At 45.2% G+C, this 24385-nt stretch overlaps 1 protein-coding gene across 2 annotated transcripts in view; it reads left to right on the top strand.

Annotated features, from left to right (window-relative positions):
• The window catches only part of Clstn2 (calsyntenin 2), a 586750-nt gene that overhangs the window by 495544 nt on the left and 66821 nt on the right, over nucleotides 1–24385 (top strand). For both annotated transcript variants that reach the window (XM_005407778.2, XM_005407779.2), the window contains 2 exons: nucleotides 7156–7404; nucleotides 13277–13398. In XM_005407778.2, coding sequence (XP_005407835.1) covers nucleotides 7156–7404; nucleotides 13277–13398 — 371 coding nt within the window. The remainder of the gene's footprint in view (nucleotides 1–7155; nucleotides 7405–13276; nucleotides 13399–24385) is intronic.

Genomic DNA, 24385 nt, shown 5'->3' with positions numbered 1-24385 from the left:
TGCACTGGTGAGAGCCTAGGGAAAAGGGGCAGAAGCAAAGGAGTGTGACCGTAGGCTCAGGCTCTTTCCAAACTCTGAGGGAAATGCAGGTTGGATGGCTCCCAAGACAGAGGCTGGGTCACAAGTCCCTGACTCCTGTGGGCACCACGGGTTTTAGAGACAAGCTTTTGTATGTTTTCAGGGGATCGGGAAAGGCTTCTTGCTGTGCTTCCCAACTAGAGAGCAGCCACGACATTTTTAATCCTCAGCATTCATGCATTTTTCATCCTACAAATCTTTATTGACTTTGGAGGGAAACAGGGAGACCAATTAGGAAGTTATTGCCGTGGTCTAAGCAAGAGATAATGAGTTCTGAACCAGGGGAGTGGCAGTAGGGATGAATTTAAGACAGATTTAAGTGGCAAAATCAGCAAGTTCAATGATTGATTAGCTGTCAAGAGCGAGAAAGGAAGAATCTAAACAGATTCTAGTTAAGCATCTACCTAGATGAGGAGGCACCAACCAAAAGTAGAAACTCAGGAACAAGAGCAGATATAGGGGACAATTATGACAGCCACCTATGGAATACACAGGTGTCAGTGCCAACGTTTACTCTGCCTCTCAGCCCTCCTAAGGACTGTTTCCCCCACCCTCGCCTCATCCACTGTTACATCCTCTTTTGTCTTCTCCTTTGGTCTCTCTGCTCGACTTGTTCTCACCCCCAAGCTTTTGATCATGTTTTCCACCACAAGATGCTCTCTCCTCTTTTCCTCCCAAGTGCTTCCTTGCAGTCACTGTGTGGACTAGGGGGACCTGCCCCTGTGTAGACTAGGGGTCTGTCCTGAGTTGTTTCTGTGGCGGCTGCAGTTCTGGAGCTTTCTCTGTGATGCTGTAACTGTTCGGTAACCTGGTTACTGCCTGCTAATTCCTCCTGGCGTGGAGTAGACTCGTGAGAGGCAGTGAGGGAATCAACCCTGTTTAAGGGGAAAGTGGACTATAGTGGGTGTCAGAGGTGCCATGAGGAAGGTTGAGCAGATGCAGCTACCTTAATATGGCTTATCTGGGTCAGGAATGTCAGGAATAGTGCTTCCTGAGTTTAATACTTGGAGACACTTCATTCTGCTGTAGACAGAAGGAATGGAGGGCCCTCAACCCGTGTCTCTTTCACTTGTGGATCAAATATAACCTAAAATTGTTCTTATTGCCCTCACTTTACACAAAGCCAGGCTTTTTGGAGAAGTTGGCCAACTGCTTATCACTTATTTCAAATTCAGGGATATAGCTGAACCCACCATCTCAGTGCCAGGCTTTCCAGAGGCAAAGTGTCACAGTGCCGTGTTGACCGTGAAAAGCAGGAAGAAGCCTTCAGCGAGACCTGTCAGCCAAATCAAACTTGACATTAACAACCACCCAAGAAAAGGTCCACTTCAGTGACCCTACATCACTGCCCATTACAGGAAATAGAAAAGTACTTGTAATGCATGTGCCCTTTGTAGCGCAGAAGTCAGGGGCTGCTTCTCCAGGGACCACAAGGCTCTTGGCAGCTGGCCACTACCTCCTGCACACAATGCCAGGGGAAGCTGTTCTGTTTGTGAGTCAAGGCTCCCAGGAAAAGTCCTGCTTAAGAAAAGGCCACAAAATGTTCAGATGCCATTGAAATCAAGTGCTTCATATGTCAGAGCAGTGCAGGTGACCATTCCTTAAGCTGCTCCTGGATCTATACACTGATTAGCCAGGAGATTTTCAAAGAGGGAGAGATTCATTCAGTCATGTATTTTTTACTTCAACAATTATTGGGGTTGTCCACCCAAATGCTGAACTAACTCTTGAAATAATACAGAAATTAATAAAACTGCTCAACAGTTCAGTCTCCTGGGGAAGACAGATATGTTAAAAAAAGTTTCAATGCAATTTTTTCAGGAACTGTGAAAGTCTATAGTTTTGTACTATAACTTGCAGTTGAAAAGAACTTGTTTTCAATAAAGATCATTACCATGGGCTTTGATGCCCTCAGAACAGCAAAACTCTAGGAAGCCATCATGGGTGTCTCCAAGATGCTGCTAAAAACCTGGGGCTTCTAAGGTTAGGAATATTAACCCACTCGTTGTGACCACTGCTTCCTTGATCAGAGCTGAAGGGAGAACACATGCTGGGATTCAGACTAAGTCACTAATCATGTGTTAGCAAAGGGTTGCATACTGCGACTCATGAATGATGATTGTAATCTGTGGGTTCTTTCTGGATACACTTATTTCTTGGAGGTCACTTAGTAATGACCATACTATATGACCACCTCTGTTAGGAAGAAGGATTTTGCCTGCTGTGGCATGCTCCAGGCTGATCAGCAACTGGGTAGGTACCCACAGCCCTACCCTGGGAGTCTCTCTGGTCACCTTTCATCAAAAGCCCAGGCTTCTGTACCTAGAAATCCAAATTTCTGGTTACAAGTCCTCCAAGGAATGCCTCTTGTTTAGGATTCTAAAGGTGTGGGACGATAGTCTGGTTGTAGGTCCAACAGTTTGTGAACTTCTAAAAGGATGTCAGAAAATCCTCCTTACCAGCATTTCTGGAATGCAGATAGAGAACTGAGAACTGTAGCTGCTGATATCAATCATGTGAATTACCAGTCAGGATAAGAAAGGTTATGCAGCAGTAACAAATGCTCTCATAACTCAATCACTTAAAATAACAAAGGTGAACCCTTCCTGCTACATGTTCTTCTTGGATTGTCTGGTGCTCTTGTCCATGCTGACTTCGCACTGGGATCCAAGCTAATGGAACAGCCTCTATCTAGAACACTGCTGACCTCAGGGCAGATGGAAAGGACACATGGTGAGCTGTGCACCAACTGTTCTGGCCTCTGCCCTGATACTCATCACTCACACTCACATTTCACCCATCACATGGCCAGTGGTCATGTGGGTCAGAGAATTACATTGTGAGTAGACACTTTCTTCCATCTCAGAGGCCTGGTAGTCCATCAGATACTTGTAGAGGACCTTTCTGCCTTCTTCCTACCACTGAACTGCTGCATCCGCTATGTTGCCCCTTCTAGAACACAAAAGCCTTACTGGGTCCCCAAACATAGAGCCACTTCTCTATAGTTTGCTGCTTTAGTCATGTGACAATGCCTTACAAAGCTCAGACATTGCATAAACATTTATTGAAATAACTTGGAAATGTTACTGTACATCTGCCATGCTCACCACATGTCTTTTTTCATGCAAGGAGCAGTGTACTGACTGAGCCGTGTTTCTCAGTTACTCTGATTCCTCTCCTTGAGATGTTCCCACTTATACCCACTTCTACCCATGTCCTGTGGTGGACCAGGAGAACACCATGTCAGTCACCTCTGCCATAAGCCTACCTTGAAGTGCTGAGGACACGATCTTCCCTCACCAAGATCACCCAGACCAGAATCCAAACCCATAAACTAAGTTCAGGCAGTAACCACCACCATGGGGCCCCATAGTGTACCTTGAAATCTGCCTCATTTCCTCCTGTGTCTATCTCCTTTCGGGCTCGGAACAGCTTTCCAACCCCGGCAGGGCCCAGGGACCTGAAATCAGAACCCCTCCTCTGATTGAAAACCACCAGTGCTCCAGCTGCTGCTGTTGTGCACCAGATCAACATGAATTCTCAGTGCCTAAGGGTTCCAGGGACTGTCACAGAGGAGTCCCAGGGAGCATCTTAAATACACCCTGATGTGCAGATGATGCCACACTATCTCTGCAAGTGATGTATCCTGTTTACCCTCTGATTTCCCGCAGGATCCCTTGGGGAGAAGAGACAAAACTCTGGGAGAAAGTAAATCTTTCTAAGTTTGTTTAAGTGCGCGATGAAATGAAATACAATCTGTTAAGTTTGTGGAAGTGTGCACCATCTGGCTAAATGCAGCTTCATGCTTTCTGGCAGACAGCATCTGTGGAAGGGGGAGGGTGGCCTGCCATTCCCCCTTCACAGGGAAGACAGGGGAGCCCCACAGCAGTGGCCTTGCCAGGGCACATGGTGTCTTCAACATAGGAGCAGCCATCTGTGTGTGGAGGTGCCATCCCAGGGGATTGGGCTATGCTAAGCAGGTCAGCTGATTGGCCCCCTGGGCACTACTGTGTGGTAGAACAGCTGGGTGTCTGAGAGCCGCACCTGCCTCTAGCCAGCATCACAGCTGTGCAGACTTGGTCCAGTAGTGTCCCCTGATCTAGGCTTCAGTTTCTATGTTTACAAAATGCACAGGAAGCTGTATATTCTCTCTCCAAACTCAGCTGAGACGGCGCAGTGTTCGGCGTGGGCTTTGGAGCTAGAAAGCCCTGGTGTGGGCCCACTCCCTAGCTGGCTGTGATCCTGGAGTCATTCAGCCTGGGTTTCTTATCTATAAACTGGAATCTTAGCAGTATTAATGATTTAAACAAATAACAAGGAAGGATCATGGAATGTGCTTGCAAAATTCAGGTTCTGGCATCTCCTCAGTGTCCAATAAGTAATTTCTAGGAAAATAATAAAGTTAAAACTATAAAATGGTAATAAGTAAAGCTGTGCAAACAAGCTATAGTTTCAGGGTGTCCCTGGCCAAGGCTGAGTTACTCTACAACTAATTTCACCTCTTAACCTTCCTTTGGTGTCTCTCCTACCCACCCACAGTAGGCTTTAGTGTGTATCTCTCTCTGTTTATCCAGATCTGTTTGGAGGAAAAATCTTTGATCACTTCATTCACTGCTCTAAAGTGTTAATTCCACTGGCACAACAAAGTCCTTAGCTAAAAGAAGGACAGTCATAGAATGGAGTTTCATGCCCTGCCTATTCTCCTCCAGGCACCTTGTGCGGAGTCCTGGCTGCTCCGTGGTGGTAGAGCAGGCCTCTGCAGATGCCCTGTGTACACCTCTGTCATGGGCCCTGCTAGTCATCGTTAACATTACTGGTTTGCGCTAGGACTCAGGAGGCCTGAACGAGCAACCTGCATCTCTATGCCCACCCCAGACTTCAGGAACCGACACACACTCTGTGTCCCCCAGTCACGGGCTGTCTTCATACTGGACAAATCCTTCCATCAGACCCAATGTATGTGTGGGTCAAAGAAGCTGTTGTCATGTCATATTATTATGTGGGTGCTAGAGAAACGAACTTTTCCCATAGTACCCTGTATTTCCCTTTCCCAGACCTCTCACAAGTCTCTCCCTGATGCCATCTTGACCAGTGGTTTTACTGCAAATACCTATGGAGAGCACTAACTGAGGTGGGCAAAGGGCTTTTGTCATTAAATATGAGGTATGGATAAATAAGTGTGATGAGTGGTGTGGAGGTGGACAAGAGGCTGATGAACAGGCTCACCTGAGCACCAGGTGAATTGCCAGAGCATCCGATGGGGCATAAACAGGAATTCAATGCCTACAACATGGCAGGTGGAGGAACAGGCAAAATCCCCAGGAAATATCCATATAAGCAGTGCAATCAACTCTGCCCACACCTCTCTAGAGAAGCATGAACTGAGAGATCTACATCTCCCACCTTCTCAGGCATAGCAGGTCTAGAGGCTGCTTTCAGCATGAGCTTCTCACAGAGCTAAACAGAGGATCTGGGCTCCAAGGAGACATGTTTGTCACACAGCATAACCTTCCACCACAAACCATTAGGTATCAACCAATGATCTCTTCCAAGGCTGGAGGGAGAGCTGAATGGGTAGAACATTCTAAAGAAATGCAATATATTAGATTCCAATATGGCACCTTCTGTAAGAGTTTTCAAGGGTCATTTTAACTGTAGGAGATTTTCTTCTGGTGGCTCTCTTTGAAGCTCAGCCCCTAGTGAGATGAGGCTTTGTGTAAAGTCAAAAATCAAATGATCCTGGTAGGCAGCAGATGATACATGATGAGTCCCATCAGAGTTTATAACTAACTAGTGGTGCCGTGCCAGTAAACAGCCTCATGCACCAGCCCCCTGCACAGCCTGGAATTCCCCTGGTCCTTATTACTTGAACAAACCAGGAAGTTCCCAGTGCTTCCTCCTCTTTGTTTGTTTTTTTTTTTTTTTTTTTGGTTTTTCTCCGGTACCGGGAACCGAACTCATGACCTTGCGCTTGCCAGGCAGGCACTTTTGCCGCTGAGCTAAATCCCCAGCCCCCTCTTCCTCCTCTTTGAATGGCTGAATTGTGCCTCCATAGGGAGCTGTACCTCTCTGTGGGGATCAAGAGCTCTCCATTTGAGCTGAGAGAGAGACAGAGAGAGAGGGAGAGAGACAGAGACAGAGACACAGAGAGACAGAGAGACAGGGCCTGAGAATCCTCCCAGCAGAGCAGCCCAAGCTTCTCTGCCAAGCCAGCTGCTCCTTCCCACCTCTGCCTACCTTCCAGAAAGCCGCCTCAAACACTAATGCTCTCAAACACTAATCTGCCCACACCCTCACTACCTCAGGGTAAGTCCTTGTACCTTATCCTGTAAAATAACAGTGGCAGCAGAATTAATAATAATGCTGTTGATAAAGTGTGAGCAAACGTGGCGTGAACACTCACTTTGTGATAAGCATGCTGCTGCAAGCTCGCCTGCATTATCATTCAGTCCCCAGACACCAGGGAGAGGAAACAGTCACAGGGGTTACAGACCTATCAAGTCACACTGCCAGATGTCAAATTCAAGTGCTGCTGATGTCAGAGCCCATGTTCTCCACACTGTACCACTGGCCCCCAGTAAATGGCTATCCAAAAGTGTGATTACAAAGTAGCTCACACTCTTTCCTATGGGAACAAGATCTAGAACTCTTTTCCCCAGTCATAGTCCTGATAACAGTGGCTCAGCATGTTGGTTCTGAGTTGCTGCAGATCAAGGACTGCGTCTGATTTCCCTCTATGTGATCAGCACCTAGCAGGGTTTTGACACATGCTCATTGCTCAATAAATGCTTGAAAGGTTAATAAACGGGTGAGTATAGGAGTGAATTCACCCATCTCATCAAACCCTGGCCTTCCCCAGGAACTTGCTAATGAAAGTCCCCAGGGTTCTGCCAACCCTCTAAACTCATCCAGCCCATTTTCCTTGTATAATAGTTGATCATACCCCAACTTGCCACATGCGTCATTTTTATTTGTAAGTTACAAGCAGCTCAGGGTGGAATGGTGTTCAGCACTTCTTTCCCCAGTCACTTAGATCAGAAGAATGAACCTTTGTGCTTTCTGTCCCTCCCCCCGTAGGAGCCTCCTCTGGCATCATTGACCTCTTGCCATCCCCCAGTGCTGCCACCAACTGGACTTCAGGACTGCTGCTGGACAGCAGTGAGATGATCTTTAAGTTTGACGGCAGGCAGGGCGCCAAGATCCCGGATGGGATTGTGCCCAAGAACCTGACGGACCAGTTCACCATCACCATGTGGATGAAACATGGCCCCAGCCCTGGTGTGAGGGCTGAGAAGGAAACCATCCTCTGCAACTCAGATAAAACTGGTGAGTCTGCAGCACAGCCCCTGTGTCCCAGTTGTTTGGACACAGACGCAATCATGGAGGAGTGTGGGACAGTGGGAACAGAGGGAGTGAGGAATACAGTCTGGTCTCTGGTTTTCTAGCTTCTGATTGGCTGGGTTTGTGGTAAAAAAGGAGCAGGGAGGAGGGGAAGTACAGATTCAGTGAATGCAAGAGGTGGAATCACGATCTTCAAACTGGGCTTCTCAGAACGTCTGCAATCCCAGAAGTACCTTAGGGCTAGCATAGATGAGCCAGGCCTGGAGGAGGAATCTTCATCTGTACTTCAACAAAGAAGCTCCACCTTCAATATATAGTAGAAAGAATTCCAAAAAACTTCTTTTAAATAAGAGTCCCACTAACTTAGCATCATAGTTGAAAATTCATCACCATATGTCTAGGGATAGCTGATAGTTCTTTGGCATTTTCAGCATGTTAAGCCTGGGTCACCCCGTTCTCAGGTTGGTGGTTAAAAGTTCTCCACCATCTCATAGCTACGTGACCTTTGGCGAGCTGTTTAACCTCTCTGTGCTTTACTTTCCTAGTCTATAAAAATGAGTATTATGGTATTATCATCCTCATAGGGTTTTTATGAGGATTAAGTGACTTCATATACATCAAATGCTTGGAACAGTGCCTGGCACATTGGACATATGGTTGATGTGAGTTATTATTATTCTAAATAATTTCTCATATTTTTACAAATAATGTTATAAAAGTATTATTGTGTTTTCCAGCTTAAGGATATGAGCACATCCTTAAGAGGTTAAGCTATATGTCTCAAATATTTATACCTCCAGTTGGGATTAGAACAAGAATGTCAGTTTAGGTCCAGTGCTATGCTGTTATCACTACATGTCTCCATCATGCATGCATGCATGCATGTGTGCACACATACACACACACACACACACACATATTCTGAGATCATATAGAAAAGTGCAAGTCTGTCTTTAATTATAATCCCACAGTTTCCCATTTCAAATACAACTTTTGTTAGAATACCTAAACTAAATAACAACCATTTGCTCTTAACAGATGATTATACAAAGGATGGATGCCCAAGAGCTCAACCTCTGCTCTCAGGAGCAGAAGTACATAGCTCAGCTAGATCACTCCTGAAGGTGTGGCCTTGGAGGAACTACTAATCTGAGTCACAGTTTCTCCACAGGTAAAACAGGGAAGGTAAACAAACAGGAAATAAAGTATCAAATCACTTAGAAGCACCAGATCTTAGCAGTCCATTAATTTACCTGATGTTGATAGTACCATTATTATTATTATTTCTAGATCTAGTTTTATTTTGCTTTACTTTTTGTTTTTGAGACCGGGTTTCGCTATGCAGTTCAGGCTGGCCTTGAGCTCACTTTGTAGCTTGGGCTGGTGTCGAACTTATACCAATCCTCCTGCCTCAGCCTCCTGAGTGCCGGGATTACAGGCATGAGCCACCACACCCAGCTTATTCTGCTTTATGATGCTACAAGAATTCCATGTTCCCTACTTCAATAAATCTTTACAATAAATACTGTGTTTTCTGCAAGAGGAACCGAGATGCAGTGGCCTGACATTGCCTTACTCACAAGTCTGTGTGAGGGGAGCTGGTGCCAACAGATCTTCTCTGGAACCTTCATGGAGGAAGGACCCCACAGACTACCTGAGGTGGCACTGAGGTTTGGGACCAGGCTTCATACTGTGGAACTAGCAACACCTGTGGCACAAGCCCATCATGGTCCTAGTGCCAAAACCACAAGGAGGTGACAGCTTAGGTCTGTGTAGACAAATGTAAAGCAGCCGAGCTATGGTCAGTGGCCACACATGCAGTCCTTTCTGAGATGTATCAAGTAGTCCTGGCAGGCAGAGCAGACAGATATAAATGTTTCTGTTTACAGAGGAAAGTGGAAGTTTGAATAACAGGCCCAGGGTAACACAGCCGATTACCAAGAACAGCAGGCTTGAACCTAGGACCTTTCATCACAAGCTCCAGGCCAAATTACTGCCTGTAAGGTCTAGTTGCAATAAATTAATGCATTTGTAAGACTGTGTAGATGTGAGGGCCCAACCCTAGGTCCACAAATCAGAATCTCAGGAACACTGTATGAGACAGCCACAGCTGAGCACTCTGCCTCAGACAGCAATGCCTCCTGTCACCACTGCATTCCTCCTACAGGCACTGAGGGCCCCCAGCCTGCAAGACCAGGTGCTCTGCAGCTCAGACCTCGTAGAAAATCACACTTAACTCAAGATTGGCACAGAGAAGATGGGAAGGTTTTTTTAAACTTCTCTGACTTTTAAAAGAATCTGTAACTACATCCTTATCCTAAATAGAAATAAAAATTTTAGGAATAAACTGAAGCCTGATTAGGGTTTGTTTTATATCAGAAGTGTTTTTCAGTTGTAAAGGAAATGCGTATTCATAGCAGGAGTACAAAAAGCACAGAAATGCATAAAAATACAAAAGCCACCTAAAATCTGAACACTTGAGATCTCATTTGATAGCTGCATTTCATTAAAATGTGATTTTATTTCTACATATAGTAGAATGTTCTCACAATTTGAATCTATTTTTATAAAACATGTAGTACTATTATCTGTTTCCTTTATATAACTATATCCAGATCATTTCTCTATGCAATGAGATATTCTTTAAAACATGAATTGCATGGCAGTTTAAAACTCTGCCTTGTGGACCTATAATACTCCATTTAACTTGCTGCTTTTTGTTGGATATTTAAATTGTCTCCTTTTAAATGCAAATGAAACAATGCCGTAGTGAGTATTCTGGTGTATAATTTTTGGACATTTCTGATTGTTTCCAGACTGAAAGTTGAATTATTAAATCAAAGAATATAAATATTAAGAAAGCTATTAAGGTACCATGTTGAATTGCCCTTCATGAAAATTGCATTCTTTTCTCTTTGGTACAAGTAAAACTTGTTAATTCTGGTCCATTACAAAGTAATTTATAAATAGTTGGATAGCGGAATTGGTTAGTCAGCAATGGTTGACTGCAACACAGAGAAAAAGAAAGCCACTCTCCTTAGTACCAACAAACAAAAGTCTCAGTGGCTGACCCTCTGCATCAGAGTGTCCCGTCATGTGTTTCCCGGTGGACCTGAGCAGATCTGCAGGATGGGGAAGCACTGTTTTGCCCATTCTGAGAACAAGTCTTTCTAAACCCCTGAAGCTTTTGTTCCTGCTGTTCTCAGCCACTGAATAGAAGGTTGGAATACCGTGGAGTGCAGAAGGGTTTTATTGGTCAGAACAGCAGGTGGCTTGTTTTACATCTAATCACCTTCCACTTGCTAGAGCTTGGCCGCATCACCCCAGCTAACCACAGGAGGCTGTGAAATACTGTTAGCTGTGTGTCTGGGTGCAAAGGGGACACACATATCGGTGTCTCTGCCATGGGGGACACTTGTGCCTACTGCAAGCCAGCTTACCTTAGCGTTTACCTCTCTGCTCCCTGGTAACGCTCTTTCTTGTTGCTCTTCCTGATCCCTCCTCAGTTTCTGCCCTCGCTCCATAATCCCTCCTGCCCACACATCTGTTACTGATACTAGGGTCTTCTGCTCCTGGCATGCAGCCCTCTCCTCCTCCTGCTGAGGTCAGTGGAAAACAATGGATGATAAGTGGGCACACATAGCACTAGCCACCCCCCTATTGGGCTTTCTCAGAGAGAGGACCAACCAGATGCAGCAGTTACCAGGTAAAATGGCAAAGATTTCCCTCTGGTGCAATGTGCTAGGATGACTGCTGTGTCTGCTGGAAAGGAAAGGGTGCATCTGCACCCTGGCAGTAAGCAGAAAAACACTGAGAAGGATTGAGATTACTGTGGAGAAGGAGTGGGAACCTCACTCCCACTGCCAATTAGCTGAGCTGCAGATGCTTCCGGGTGTGTACACTGACCCCGGGAACCCAGAGCAACAAAAAAGCAGACAGAGGGAGAAATCTCCTAGGCTAGGAGATGCTTTGGCAGAGGGTGATCTACTCTTTCAGTTCCTTCCTCACTCCCAACCTCTCCTGACTTTGTAGCAAACTTTGTAAAACTGATGAAGGCAGTTTTACTGCCTTTTACTGTTTCTGTATTTTCTTTACAGTTCTTAACAGAAATTACAGAAAAGCAAATAAATAATTATGAAAGGGCCAAACAGTTTTTGATAGACTCCTCATAACCAGGTCAGGGTATTTTGCCTAGCCAGAGGCCAAGAGTGGTCACTCAGACAGTGGCCCAGGCCGGTCTTGCCAGGCTTGCAAACTGACCATCCTCTTTCCTGCCCTTCTTGAGCTACACTGGAGAGGACTGTAGTGCATCCACAAACACAGCATCTGACACTGCTTTGCCATGTTGCCGTGGTCACGAGGCAGAATAATGCTCTTTATAATACTAAGTCATTGAGCATCTATTCTGGGCAGATTCTCTACCCACATTTCCTCACTGTATCAATTAAGATCCTTCCTGTTACAGGGAATGGGAAGTCCAGATTGAACTGATATGAGAAAACCAAAAAAGCAACATAATGCAGGGAATGGAGGGTTCTTATAACTGAACACATCCAGAGCTGTCATGGTTCATAGAGTCATCCTAAAAGTTAGGTGTGGTAAAGGACTTGGCTCCTTTTCTCTGAAATTTCTCAGATTTATGCCCATATGTGTATCAATTGTATGTCGGCAAATACGGCTGCAGGCACTCCAAACCTCCCAGCCACACACTATAACTTGTACCACATATATACATAAAACTTATACATGGGTATGTATACAACATGTGCATATAACCCTACACATACTTATGAACACTTAAAACAACTTACACATACAACTGGTACAGCATAGGTGAGGTTTAGAGAGGATATACAGGAACCAATCACAGTATCCTGCTCTCTGGCTCTATTAGGATAGCTCAGCATCACTGTCGTGATACAGTTAAGGAAACTGAGGTTCTGAGAGGGTAAATAACTCTCCCATCGCCACCCAATGATACGGCTTTATCCAAAGTCTGAGTCTAGAGCCCTGCTCTTTCTGCCACACACCGTCACCTGTTCATTCACTCAACATTTATGGAGCATACACTCCTGTATACTGCAACATAATAGCATGTGAGATCTCTTAGTGCTGGTCAGAGAACAGCTCCTCTTCTGCCCGTTGTTACAAGATATCATAGCTATATCCATGACATAAGATTCCTTAGGTAGGAAAGAAAATGTTTGTCAGAGGAGAAAATGTCCCTCGATTGGTTGCTGAGCATGGGGAAGAGGTGTTGCTTCATTGCTTTGGAGAGCCAGAGTAATGTCTAACGCTGGAAGATCAATCTATCCCATCTTCCCTGCAGCTACAGGCAAAGGAACCTTAACACAGGTTCAGAGGACAAAGGCAATGTGCTCTGTGGTCACTGTTGTCAGTCTGATGAGGTAAAACAGAACCTCAGAACTCCTGGAGGAGGCAGCTATGTTGTAGGAGTCCAGATCAGCTGGATAGCTCAGCATCACTCACGACGGCATTGGCGGAGAACACATTCAAGGCTCTAGGAAATATTTGTCACCACTAAAAAAGCTTGCCAACCTGAGTAAATTTATGCTGGATCAGAAGCAGCACCTGAGCAGAAGACCGATGTGTTTCAAGCCCGGGTGGCTTCTTGGCAGCACTTTTGCTGTGGGCTCTCCTGAGTCCTCTTCCTCCATTTCAGTGAACCTGATGAGGTGTGTTTCAGAGCGTTCATCAGACCACTTGTGAAAGAGAAAACCAGGGTGCCCGGTTCCTTATCCTTTGAGCTGAGCTGGGCAAGGTAGCAGGAAGACTCCTGTGGCAGAGACTGACAGGGATTTTCTCACTGTCCAAGTCCTCTTTCTTTGCCTTTCAGAAATGAATCGGCACCACTATGCCCTGTATGTGCACAACTGCCGCCTCGTCTTCCTCTTGCGGAAGGACTTTGACCAGGCTGACACCTTTCGCCCCGCAGAGTTCCACTGGAAGCTGGACCAGGTGAGGCTCTTGTGTGTGCACCTTCCTCACTCAAAGCTCTGCAGGGGGCTGGCTTGTTCCTGCAGGGTTGCAGTGGGTAGGCACCTCAAGCTGTGGTCACTCACTGTTTTGGAAAAATCCGCTCAAGGGGCATACAGTCCTTTAAAGTAAGGATGGAACTTGCCAACTTAAAGCCAGTTGGCAGGAGGAGGGCCACACTTGCCAGTTAAGGCTGGCAGGGTCAGTAGACCTGCCTGTGCACATCGTGTCTATTTTGCCCTGTGATGAGCTCATGGGAAGCTGCTTTTCCTACCAGACCCCCTCATGACCTTTGTGAGCACATCTCCGTATCATAGGTGCTCCATGTCTCCCCTCAGTGCTCTGCTGCCTCCCCTGGGTGACAGCACTGCTTGCTATTGGTGACAGAAGGTTGAGAACAAGGACCTGAAGACTTTGAAGTCAAAGTGACAGAGCATCGTGAGCAGTAAGTGCTCTTTTATGAAGCAGAAAATCGGACTATCTCCAGAGCCTTATGACTGTCAATCACAGAGGCCACTGCATCATGCCCGCCGATGGCTCATAAGTGTCTGGTTTAAATCCAGACTTCTGAAGTGTGCATCCAAGGGCCGTGCAGTTCTCAGGCTGTTGGGAGAGCTCTCATTTCTCTCGGTGGCTGTGCCAATGCAGAAAGGTCCATGCCACAAACCTAGAGTTGGTCTTCACCTAAATTTGCAAGGGGCCTGACTCACTCCTTTCAAAATGGTTTTAAAATATCAAGAGAGAGAATCCAGCAGCCGGGAGTGAGGAGGGTCAAATGGATGCTGCTTAATTAAGCAAGCTGGTGGGATAATGCTCAATTTATGACACTTCCTTACTGTTTGGGGGCCCCAGACTTTTATTTTGCTTTTATTCTGCCTCAGCCATATCCTGAACTGAGTACTTCAGCCATATCCTGAACTGAGTACTTCCGGGGCCCTCAGGATTTTTTGTTTCCTCAAAACTCATGTTTGCTCTCTGGGTCGTGTCATCTGGGGCTGAATGCCTCTTTATCCTGTCCCTCCTGTGTTCTTGTTACTCCATCTCTACCCCTTCTTCTTCCTAAACCCCCAGGCGTCCAGGGCGGCCACGGATGTGCTTTAAAACAAGATTCAGTAACCGTCTTTACTGGCAGAACTCCAGGCAGTGTAACAGGATCAAGCACGTCAAGCTGCGGGGACAGATGTTTGAGGGACATGGCCTAGCTCACTCCCACACATCCCCTCCTGCTAGATCCCAGAATTCTGAAAAGATGGCATTCAGATTAGCCTGTGTTCCTCTGAGTTAAGAATTCTAGTTCTTGCAGTAATGGTGAAATCCTGACATTGTTTATACGATTTCTCAGCAGACTCACAGCTATGTCCTAAAGGGCCAGATGGCTTTTATGAGATGTTTTAAAATACATAATACAAAGTGAAGCGAACTAAAATAAATTCCATATCATAAGGGTTATTTTAATAAGAACACTGCCATATTGGTGAAGATAATTATAGATACCCTGCAGCGTTTTTTGAGATGGGACTGAGAGGCACAGATATAGGCAAATGAAGTCACAGGGTTTGAAATTAAAAATAGCAAATAAGGAATTCTGGTTGTATATATAAATACATAGTAAATCTAGCAAATCTGAGATCTGTTCCTAAACTGACGAGTTTAAGTGGTGGTGCTGAGATTCATGAACATCGTCCAGACTATTCTGGTCTCAGTGACATTCACTTGTCAGAGAGCGGCTGCTCTGTGCCAGGCACGCTGTATGTGCGAAACCATCCTCAGCTCTACAGAGCCCTTCCCAAAGGGCATTGTGAGGCAAGAGACCCCACCCAGTGACTTGCTCAGGGTCACACAGCAAATCATAATCAGCAACTCCCCTTTCCATTATGCTATGCTGCTTCTGCAGTGAGCATGTGCTAATTTAAAAGTTAAACATTTTTAAAGCTAAAATGTATAGATCAGAATTATCAGGTGAAATACAAAATGTGTGTAGTCTGAAGGAAACTGTGCAATTGTCAAATCTTCACTTTGCTCAAACTCTGACTTTATTTTTGTTTTAGTCTGTGTAGGAGGCCATAACAAAATACTTCAGGCTGGGTGGTTTAAACAAAAGAAATTTATTTTTGCACAGTAAGAGAGGCTGAGAAATCCAAGAGCAAGGTACCCACCAACTCAATTCCTGGTGAGGGCTCTCTTCCTGGCTTGTGGAGGACCTCCTTAGCACTGTGTCCTCACATGGCAAAGAGAGAGAGACAGACAGACAGGGTGGGAGGGAGGGAGGGGGAGAGAGAGTGCTGGTATCTGGCTTTCTTCTTATAAGGAATCAGGACTGTCAAACTAAACCCTACCTTTATTAGCTCTTTTGACCTCAACTGCCTCCTAAAGGTCCTATTGCCAAATGTCTTGGTGGTTAGTGTTTCAAGGTGAAATTTGGGAGTACACATTTTAGTTCATAGCATGTCTGTACTAAAGAAACTAATATTGTTAATAAAGACAATTTTTGGTGGTTAATAACCCAGTTGCACAGCACCTCCCTACCATGCACAAGGCCCTGAGTTCAATCCTCATCTCGACAAAAGGAGGAGAGAGAAAGAGAGAGAGAGAGAGAGAGAGAGAGAGAGAGAGAGAGAGGAAGCAAAGAAAGAAAAACAGAAGGAAGAAAGGGAGAGAGGGAGGGGAGGTGGGAGGGAGGAAAAGGAGCTTATTGATAATCAAAAGCCCCAGCCCACCCTCTGAAGAAAGCCACAGAGAACAGGATATAGCAGTGTAGAGTGTAGGAGACCTCCACAGTGTGCATGCTAGCAATTCAGTAGTTTGAATTGAACCATCTTTCTCTTTACCCAGCTCCCTGAGTGATCAGAATCTTACCGGAAGTTTCTTGAATAGAAATCACTTGTTATCTACAGTATACATACCTAGTAAAGCTTCCGCCTAGGGGAACTCATCCTAGAGCACCCTTTATGGGGGTTTCCTTTTTCCTCCACTCCTCAGATCCATGCAGAACTCTGTCCCAATACTTACTGTACTACAGTTACCTGCCTATCTGTTCACCTTGAATTGAACTCCAGGGGTCAGGACTGTGTTTTACTCATGCCCAACTATTCAGTGCATGGTTGTAGCCATGAGCATGTACTTGATGCCTAGTAAGTGTTTGCCTAATGGTGAATGAAAGGGGAGGAGGGAATTAGATAGGTGTATAGTCAGCTTTTCTGTTGCTAGGACAAAATAGCCAGTACCCACAACTTAAAGGTTCACATTTTAAGGGGATTCAGTCCATGGACACCTGTCTCCAAGTCAGAAACATGATGGTGGACAGGCATGGCAGAGCAGAGATGCTTAGTTCATGGTTACTAGGAAGCAGAGCAAATGAACAGTACCAACAGCAGAGAGAAAAAGGCAAGAGTCCAGACATAGGCCCTGAGGACAGCCTCCATGTCCCACCCAGACACACTCAGAAGTGTCCTCCTGAGCAGCTCCCAAGGCAATCAAGTGAGAAAATCACTTTAACCATCATAAGAGAGAAAAACTAATCTAGAGATCTTCTTAAAAATATCATGGTGTCTAATTAATTTTTTTCCTTTTTCTTTTTTTTTAGTGCATATTTGCGATACAAAGTAGCAATATTAGTTCAGGAAAATTGGTACATAGTGAATGCATATGACATAACTTCATAATTATTTTTGTTCTTTGGAGTACCAGGGACTGAAGCCAGGACCTTGACACTGAGCAGTGTATCTCTAGCTCTTTCTAAAAAATGTTTTGCAACAGACTTGCCAAGTTGCAGAGTTGCCCAGTCTAGGCTCAAACTTATTATTCTCATGACTCAGCCTCCCAGAGTGCTGGCATTATAGGCATGTACACTATGTCTGGTTCTTGGTAATTGCAATTCCTTTCCTTCCCCTTCCCCTGATCTCCTGACCCATTTCCAAGAGTCTACCTTCTAGTTTCTGGTCTATTTACTTTTGATTCATTTGATTGAGCATTTTCAAACTTTGCCATTGTTTACTTTTTTTTCTCAAATACAGTGTATCTTTGATCTTGACATCTTATTTCAAGGGTTGAACTAGATTTACTATATAAGGTCTAGAGCAGGCATTGACATAAAGGGACTCAATTGGTCTAATGAACTGTGTATATTTAAGCTCTTGGCCCACCTGGAAATTCCAGAAACATCATATCTCTTTTAATACTTGATGACACTCATTTATTTCTATATTCAGCAGCTTATTCTGGGTACAAACTATGTGTGAGGCTCTGTGCTGCGAACCTGGAATCAGCAGATGAAATAGGAGCCTCTAATCTCTAGAAGTATCCATGGGTTAAGGAAACACACATTTAGTTTCTGCAATAGGTGCTGGGCAGAAGGCAGGAACCAGGCTGGGAAACCTGTGCAGGGGCACCTGATGGAGACCTAGGGGTAAGAGCTTGAGAAAGCCTGAGGAGAGACACCTCCATGGAGCATAGAGCTTCCCAGTGCAGGACCAGGTAGCCAATCTGGAAGGGGGTTGTCAGCAGGCCAGGTAGAGGCATGGGATGGAGGGAAAGGCTTTTGAAAGTATTGGACCCAAAGTGTGGGGAAACTGGTAGAATTAAATCAAAGATAGCTTTTTATATTTTTGAGTTGATTCTTTATCCCCAAAGGAATGAGCCACAGTTGAAGACTCCGTTATTCACTGTGAGACTGTGACTGTTCAGGATGAGCAAATATAAAGAATGCTAGTATGACATTTATCACATTTATCAAGTTTTAGACAAATATAACTCAATCCAGGCCATTCAGCGGGGCCGGTTAAAAAAGGCTGTAGAAACACTCCCCCACTTCCTGTTCCCATCTCCATGCCAGGGAACCCAGCATTAGACAGGAGTTTGAACAGTTAGATCCTCACAGCCTTGAAGCCAAGGCACAGGATATGGGAAGGTTTCCACCGGCTTTTCTGCAGGGGTCCAGTGGGTGAAGCAGTTGTCTCAGAGCCACTATGTGATTTCAGCCCCTTTGTTCCATACTTTAGAAGGCACTTACCTGGATCCACAGAATGACCACGTCCATCCATTATCAGGTAGCTCCAGGAAACGCCACTGACAGTCCAGTTAATGGATCCCACTAAGGGATCTCAGTAAAATGATTGCAAGGACAAGAAGAACATCATTCCCATGGGATTTCTACTTAGGATCTGCTAATACAAATCCCTTGAGCCTGCAGTTAGTCATGTGCACACCTAGACAAGAGCAAGGGAGATCAGTGCCGCCATCACAGTAGGAAAGGTTTATTACTCTGTAGCCCCTCTTGAGTTAAATATGATTTGGGTGTGGTCGCTTCAGTGTTACAAATTCTAATGATCTCCCCTTTGGACCTGTTGGTGCTGGGGTAGAAGCCTGCTGGTGTTTAATAGCATTTCCCACTTAGTGGAAGTTGCAGCTTGAGTGACAGCCTCCACCAGCCAGCAAGAGAACAGGTGTCTCCCGGTCACATGAGGAAAATCATGCATCTCTGAAAAACTGCAATGAACACAAGATGCAGAAGTCAGAATCGTTTAGCTGGTCCTTGTCCTCTCAGGGCTAGAATGCACAATAAACCCCGGAAATAGAAAGAAGACAAACATGACTGTGCCCTGGGCGAGCTCACAGCTCTGCCCCGATTATACCCCACTAATGGATCCTAGGTAGCATTCTCCTTCCAGAGCCTGGCTCTAGTCACTGTGGGCCCCCACAAGATGCAGCGAGAATAAGTGGAGAAACCTGACTCTGCGATGCCAGACGCCTAGTTGGGTGAATTAAAGATTCAGCTGCCCCACAGCCCCAGGTCATACAAGAATCCAGGGCCGGTGCTGCATTTCCAATTGTCCAAAAGTTGGAAATCAGATTTTCCTATAAAATATCTCAATTTTTAATATTTTCTCATAAAAAAGAATAACATTACACCCAGCTAAAGTTCTGCAATCCTTCTTTATCCTATGGCCAACACTTGAGGACTACTGATGGAATAAAATATTTTTTGATACAAGAAGACCACACAATAATGTGTGTGTCTGAGAAGGTTGGATCTTCGTAGCAGAGGTACACTCTTGGCTCACTGGCCCACGCCATAGAAAATGCTGGACTCCCTTGTCTTGTTTCCAATAGCCCCACACCCAGAGGCAAAGAGCGGTGGGGAGGGGTGCAAGTCCCTTCAATCCAGGCAGTCTCCCACCCACTCCTCCACAAAGGAAAAAGTAAAGTAGTCAGCCCAACTTTTCCCTGAGCCAAGATTTGAGCACATTTGCTTTCAGCCAAAGCCTTTGTTTGTCAAGCTCTTTCTATTTACACAGAATTCTAAAGCTCCTGGAAGATAAAAGTGACCAAATCCTTTCTTCTTGAAAAGACAGAAAAAACAGAAAAACAAAACCTGAGTGTTAGAACGATGCAGTCAGGTTCCTTGCATCTGCTCATTCAGTCACACTGAGAGTCAAATAGGTTAGTTCAATCATTATTATAGCCGAGTGCCAAGGAGTTAATTAGAGAATGGTCAGTCCAGGGCAGACCAGTCACCTTAATGTGCAAAATAATTGGGCATTGTCAGCACTCTAATTCCGCTGTTAAAAACGAACTCTTGAATAAGCTGGCTGTGTTTCTTCTTATGCAAGGCAGCCACCCTTCTCGGTCCCTGCCTGTACACTGTCTGAAGAAAGACCTGATTTCCTTTAGGATTAGGTGTTCCAAACAAAGGGGGAGTATGCTCAGAACCTCTCTTTTCTCTGTTTTAAGTAGAATCCCAAATGACTTTTTCTAAAATGTCAACTTGCAGGTTGCTTGAGTCAATAATGTATGTGGGGAGGGTCCAAACACAGTAATTCTCATGTGCATGTGCAAGGAACACCTACATTGTTTACTTCTCTGTAATATACAAGGGGCCCCGGGGGAGACTCAGCCCTCTCAGAGGCCCTCCCTCTGCCATCAGAGCTTCTAGTCCTTTGAGGAGAGGTGGTTTCCATAGCTTCATGATGTTGGAAGAGATGTGTCCTCAGGCTCCCCAGGGACACAGCTCAAGGCCTTCTCAGATAGCAGCTGTGTAGAGATTTGATGATCTCCTCTCCAGCAAGGTGGCTGCTGACATGACCCACCCATGCTGCTTTCTTTGAGGGACGGTGCTGGCACCCGTTACTATCACCCACTGTCCAGATTACGTTCCCTTCTTCTCCAAGCCCCTTCCACTCAGCTTTTCATGATGCCCGGACACATGTACAACTGCCCCTCACCACCTCTATGCCATGCACATCCCCTGGCACCTCTGGGTTCCCTGTTAGCCACTGGTGGCAGACAGAATTATGTCCTTCAAAATGTCCACCTCAGAATCCCTGAAACCTATGAATAAGTTGTCTTGCATGGTGAAAATTTGGTTTACATATGTGATTATCTGAAGGTCTTAAGATGGAGAAATTAGTCTGGAACATTTCTATAGGCCCGATGTAATGGCGAGCATCTTTATAAGACAGGAGGCAGCAGGAGGGTTAGAGCCAGAGAAGAGAAAGATGGAAGTGGAAGTGGAGGTTCAGTGTGAAGTGATAAGATGTGATGTGCTGTGCTATGAAGCGAGGGGAGGCCATGAGCCAAAGAATGTGGTGCTCTCTAGAATCCACAAAAAGGATGGAAATAGATTCTTCCTTAGAGCCTCCAGAAGGGCTATGGCCCTGCTGATACCTTGATTTTAATCCAGTGAAACTCATTTCAGACTTCTGACCTCCCCAACTATAAGATAATAAATCTATGTTGTTTTAAACTACAAAGTTTATGGTCATTTGTTACAGCAGCAATAGGAAACTAATACATCATTCATGAGACTAAGAGAGGCCTCAGGCTCATAAATCAAGCCACATCTTCTCTCCTCACACCTCACTGAGGTGACCCTAGGCCAGATTTTCCAACTAGACCCAGGGACTCCTCTGAACACCAGTGTAATGTATTCCAGCCACTTGTCTCCAAAGAGGGCCTGCCTTACAAGGAGTGACCCTAGAATGGAGGGCAGAAGAGCCTACCTGATGTTCACCCCCTTCACTGCTTGCTCCTGGCTTTGCACTTGGCCTGCTTCCTCACCAGCCTCACAGCAAGGTCCCCATGGGGCAGACTTTGGCTGTCCCTTCCTACTTGAGCCTATTCTTCTAGCCTCAGGTGTTTAGCATCCTCACCAGCCAGAAGAGTAAAAGGAAACTTTTGCCTTTAAGGAAGAATCGCTCTGTGCTCTAGATGTGGTGCTGGAAATGCTAAACCAAACTTTGCCTTCTAGGAAGAATCACTGTGTTCCCTGCATTTGAGGCTGGAAATGCCAAACCAAACTTAGAAAATCCTCTTTCTCTTGACAGAGCCTCCCTGGAAGCTTAACATTAACCGAGGTGATATGAGTGTTAAATTCTCTAAATAATAACTTATTTTCCCACGGAGCACAACAACCCACTTGGAATCGAGAGTCCCCTCTGCAGTGCACATCACACACCACTGTGCCTTTCTGCTTGCTACCCTAGAGTCTCTACCAAAGTGGCAGGTGCCTGCTTGGCTCCAGTAGCATGGCCCTAAAATGTGGCAGTGTTGTTATACCTGGGAGCATCCCTCATCCCAAAGGGGTGAAGGGGCAGCCAGCCCTGGAGATGGGGAGCAATTCTGGGCAGCACCTTGCATTTTCTCAGGGGTCTCAGTGGAAGAAGCCCCTACTGCCAGGGCAGTGACTTCAGCAGTGCCCTTGTATTAGCTTTTCCTCCATCCCTGACCCAGTCTCCCATTGCATCTTTCCTTCTTCCTGGAATCACCTCCCAAGTGAGCTCTGTATTCCAGTCAGCCCTGGGGCACAAGTGATGTTTCAGGTGGGCAGTTAATGTAAACTAACTACTGCAATGTCTGGCAACTCCTGCAAAGTTCTAGAGGCAGAACCAGGTCCAAAAGGAAGGATTCACCGAGACACAAAGAGAAGTGTATAACACAAAGTAAAAACAGTTTAGTGAAGTGCAGAACAGTATTGCCAAATGCTGGTGGAGCCTATTGCAGACCTAAGCAATAGGAAAATCTGATAAGTACATAATTCCCTTTGCCTCTTCTTAAGGACACAGTCTGCACAAATCCACTGATGGCTCCGTAGCCTTATATGTCAGTATAGACCAAGCCATTTGCTTGAAGAGCTGGTTTCATGGGGCTTTCTTGGATTTCCATTTTTCTCAGAGGATTTTCTGTAATTTTTCTTTACGGAGTTCCAGCAATGCATTCTCTTCCCAACCACTCTCCTTGCCCTCTGCCTGCTCTTCCTGACTTGAAGTCCGGTGCTCTGTGACTGTTAAGTTCCACCAGATCAGAGGTGCTCATTATACTATACCTTTTCTGCCTTTGTTGACAGAAAGGGCTCCTCTCTTTCTCTCTTCCCCTGACAAGCACCTGCTCAGCAATTCCTTTTACTCCTGTGAAATCATTATTTGTGTTTTAGCTTGTACATTTGCCCAGAGGCAATGAGCGCATGTTTTCAGCAGACAACTCTTAATACATATTTAAAGTAAGTGTTAAAAAGCAGGAAATAATGTCAACACTAAAAAGAACGTTATTTTCTGTTAAAAAGAGGAAAAAAAGTCAACACAATTAAAAATGTTCAGTAAAGCAAATAATCTTTTCAATAATGAACTGAGATGCCGGAGCCCTGGGGTGGTCCCTTTGGAGATAGCTTAGCTTCAGTCACTGCACTGGCTAGGCCTTGCTCCTTTCTTTTTAGTTGCTTTCAGGGAATAGTACCAGTGGGAGGGGAGGAAGACAAATCCTTGACATGGAACCCAAATATTTGCTTTTGTTACAGTGGAACCTACTTTCCTCCATCACTTCCACACTGCAGAAAGGCAAGCAATTAGCAAAACAGAATCCTAATATCAAACGGTTGCTTCTCATGCTAACCCCCTGTACTTAGGAGACCGGAGGTCAGGTACTGGTCATTAGGCAGTGAGGAGACTTGGCACTATCGTTACTTCGATTTTATGTTGTGTTGGACACTGTCTTTTAATGCTACAAAAAGTCTTGTAGTTCAGACAGAACAGCCATGTAGGGGATGAAGAACAAGAAACAGAACAAAGTGTTTTCCACAGCTCCAGTTTGACCAGCAGAAGAACCCTGAATGTGGCCTTACAAAGTACAGACTCCAAAAGGGCGAAGGGTACCATTGTTGACATGGGAGAATTTACAACCTTAGCAAATATGCAAGGTAACAAGGAGATGCTATCTATGCTGGTACCTAAGTGTTTAGAATGGGTGTCCTCCCGGGAACAGATTCCAAGCTCAGCTCATCAGTAATCATGTTTGAAGCAAAGATCAGCTCACTCCAGCTCAGGGTGATGAGACAACTATTCCTTCTACACAACAAAAAAAGACAGTGGAGCTGACTTCCCAGGAAAGACCACTCCTTTGAGAAAGACTTGAAAATCAGTCACCCTGGAGGACCAACAGCGAGATTAATTTGTTCTACCTTCCCTGCTTCTTCGCAATCTTCTACAAGTCATCTGTTCCCATCCTTAATGTCTAAACATGCAAATATTGCTGCACTTACTGCTCATTAGTTTAGCTAAAGGAAGTGCCCTTTAATTATGCCTCTGAATAATGAACCTCCTCCATCACCTTGACAATCAGTACATATTTAGAAACTAGCAAGGCCTCATTATGAAGCATCCACTGCATCCCTTGGCTACTTAGAAGGTGGTAGCTTTCTTGAGGCAAGAGAAATAGAAGTCAAAAGACAATCCTTGTCATTGCCTTAACTCCTTGTGGCCTTTGGTGAACAATTGGTAACATATTGCCTGTTGGGAGCAGGTGTGAAGGGCGCATTTTTGGAGAGGCTGTTGTATTCCAGTCCTTAAACTCTTGATTTATGTCTAAATCACACAGTTAATTTGAAATCAAATTTTAACTCCATTTTATAAAGATTGAAATTAAGACTGATACAAAAAGAAGGGGCTGGGGATTTAGCTCAGCGGCAAAAAGCGCCTGCCTG

This window comes from Chinchilla lanigera, unplaced genomic scaffold (genome assembly GCF_000276665.1).
Source record: "Chinchilla lanigera isolate Chin_1 unplaced genomic scaffold, ChiLan1.0 scaffold00107, whole genome shotgun sequence".
Lineage (NCBI taxonomy): Eukaryota > Metazoa > Chordata > Mammalia > Rodentia > Chinchillidae > Chinchilla > Chinchilla lanigera.
The sequence above is the reverse complement of the archived record's forward strand: the minus strand, read 5'-3'. Positions and strand labels throughout refer to the sequence as shown.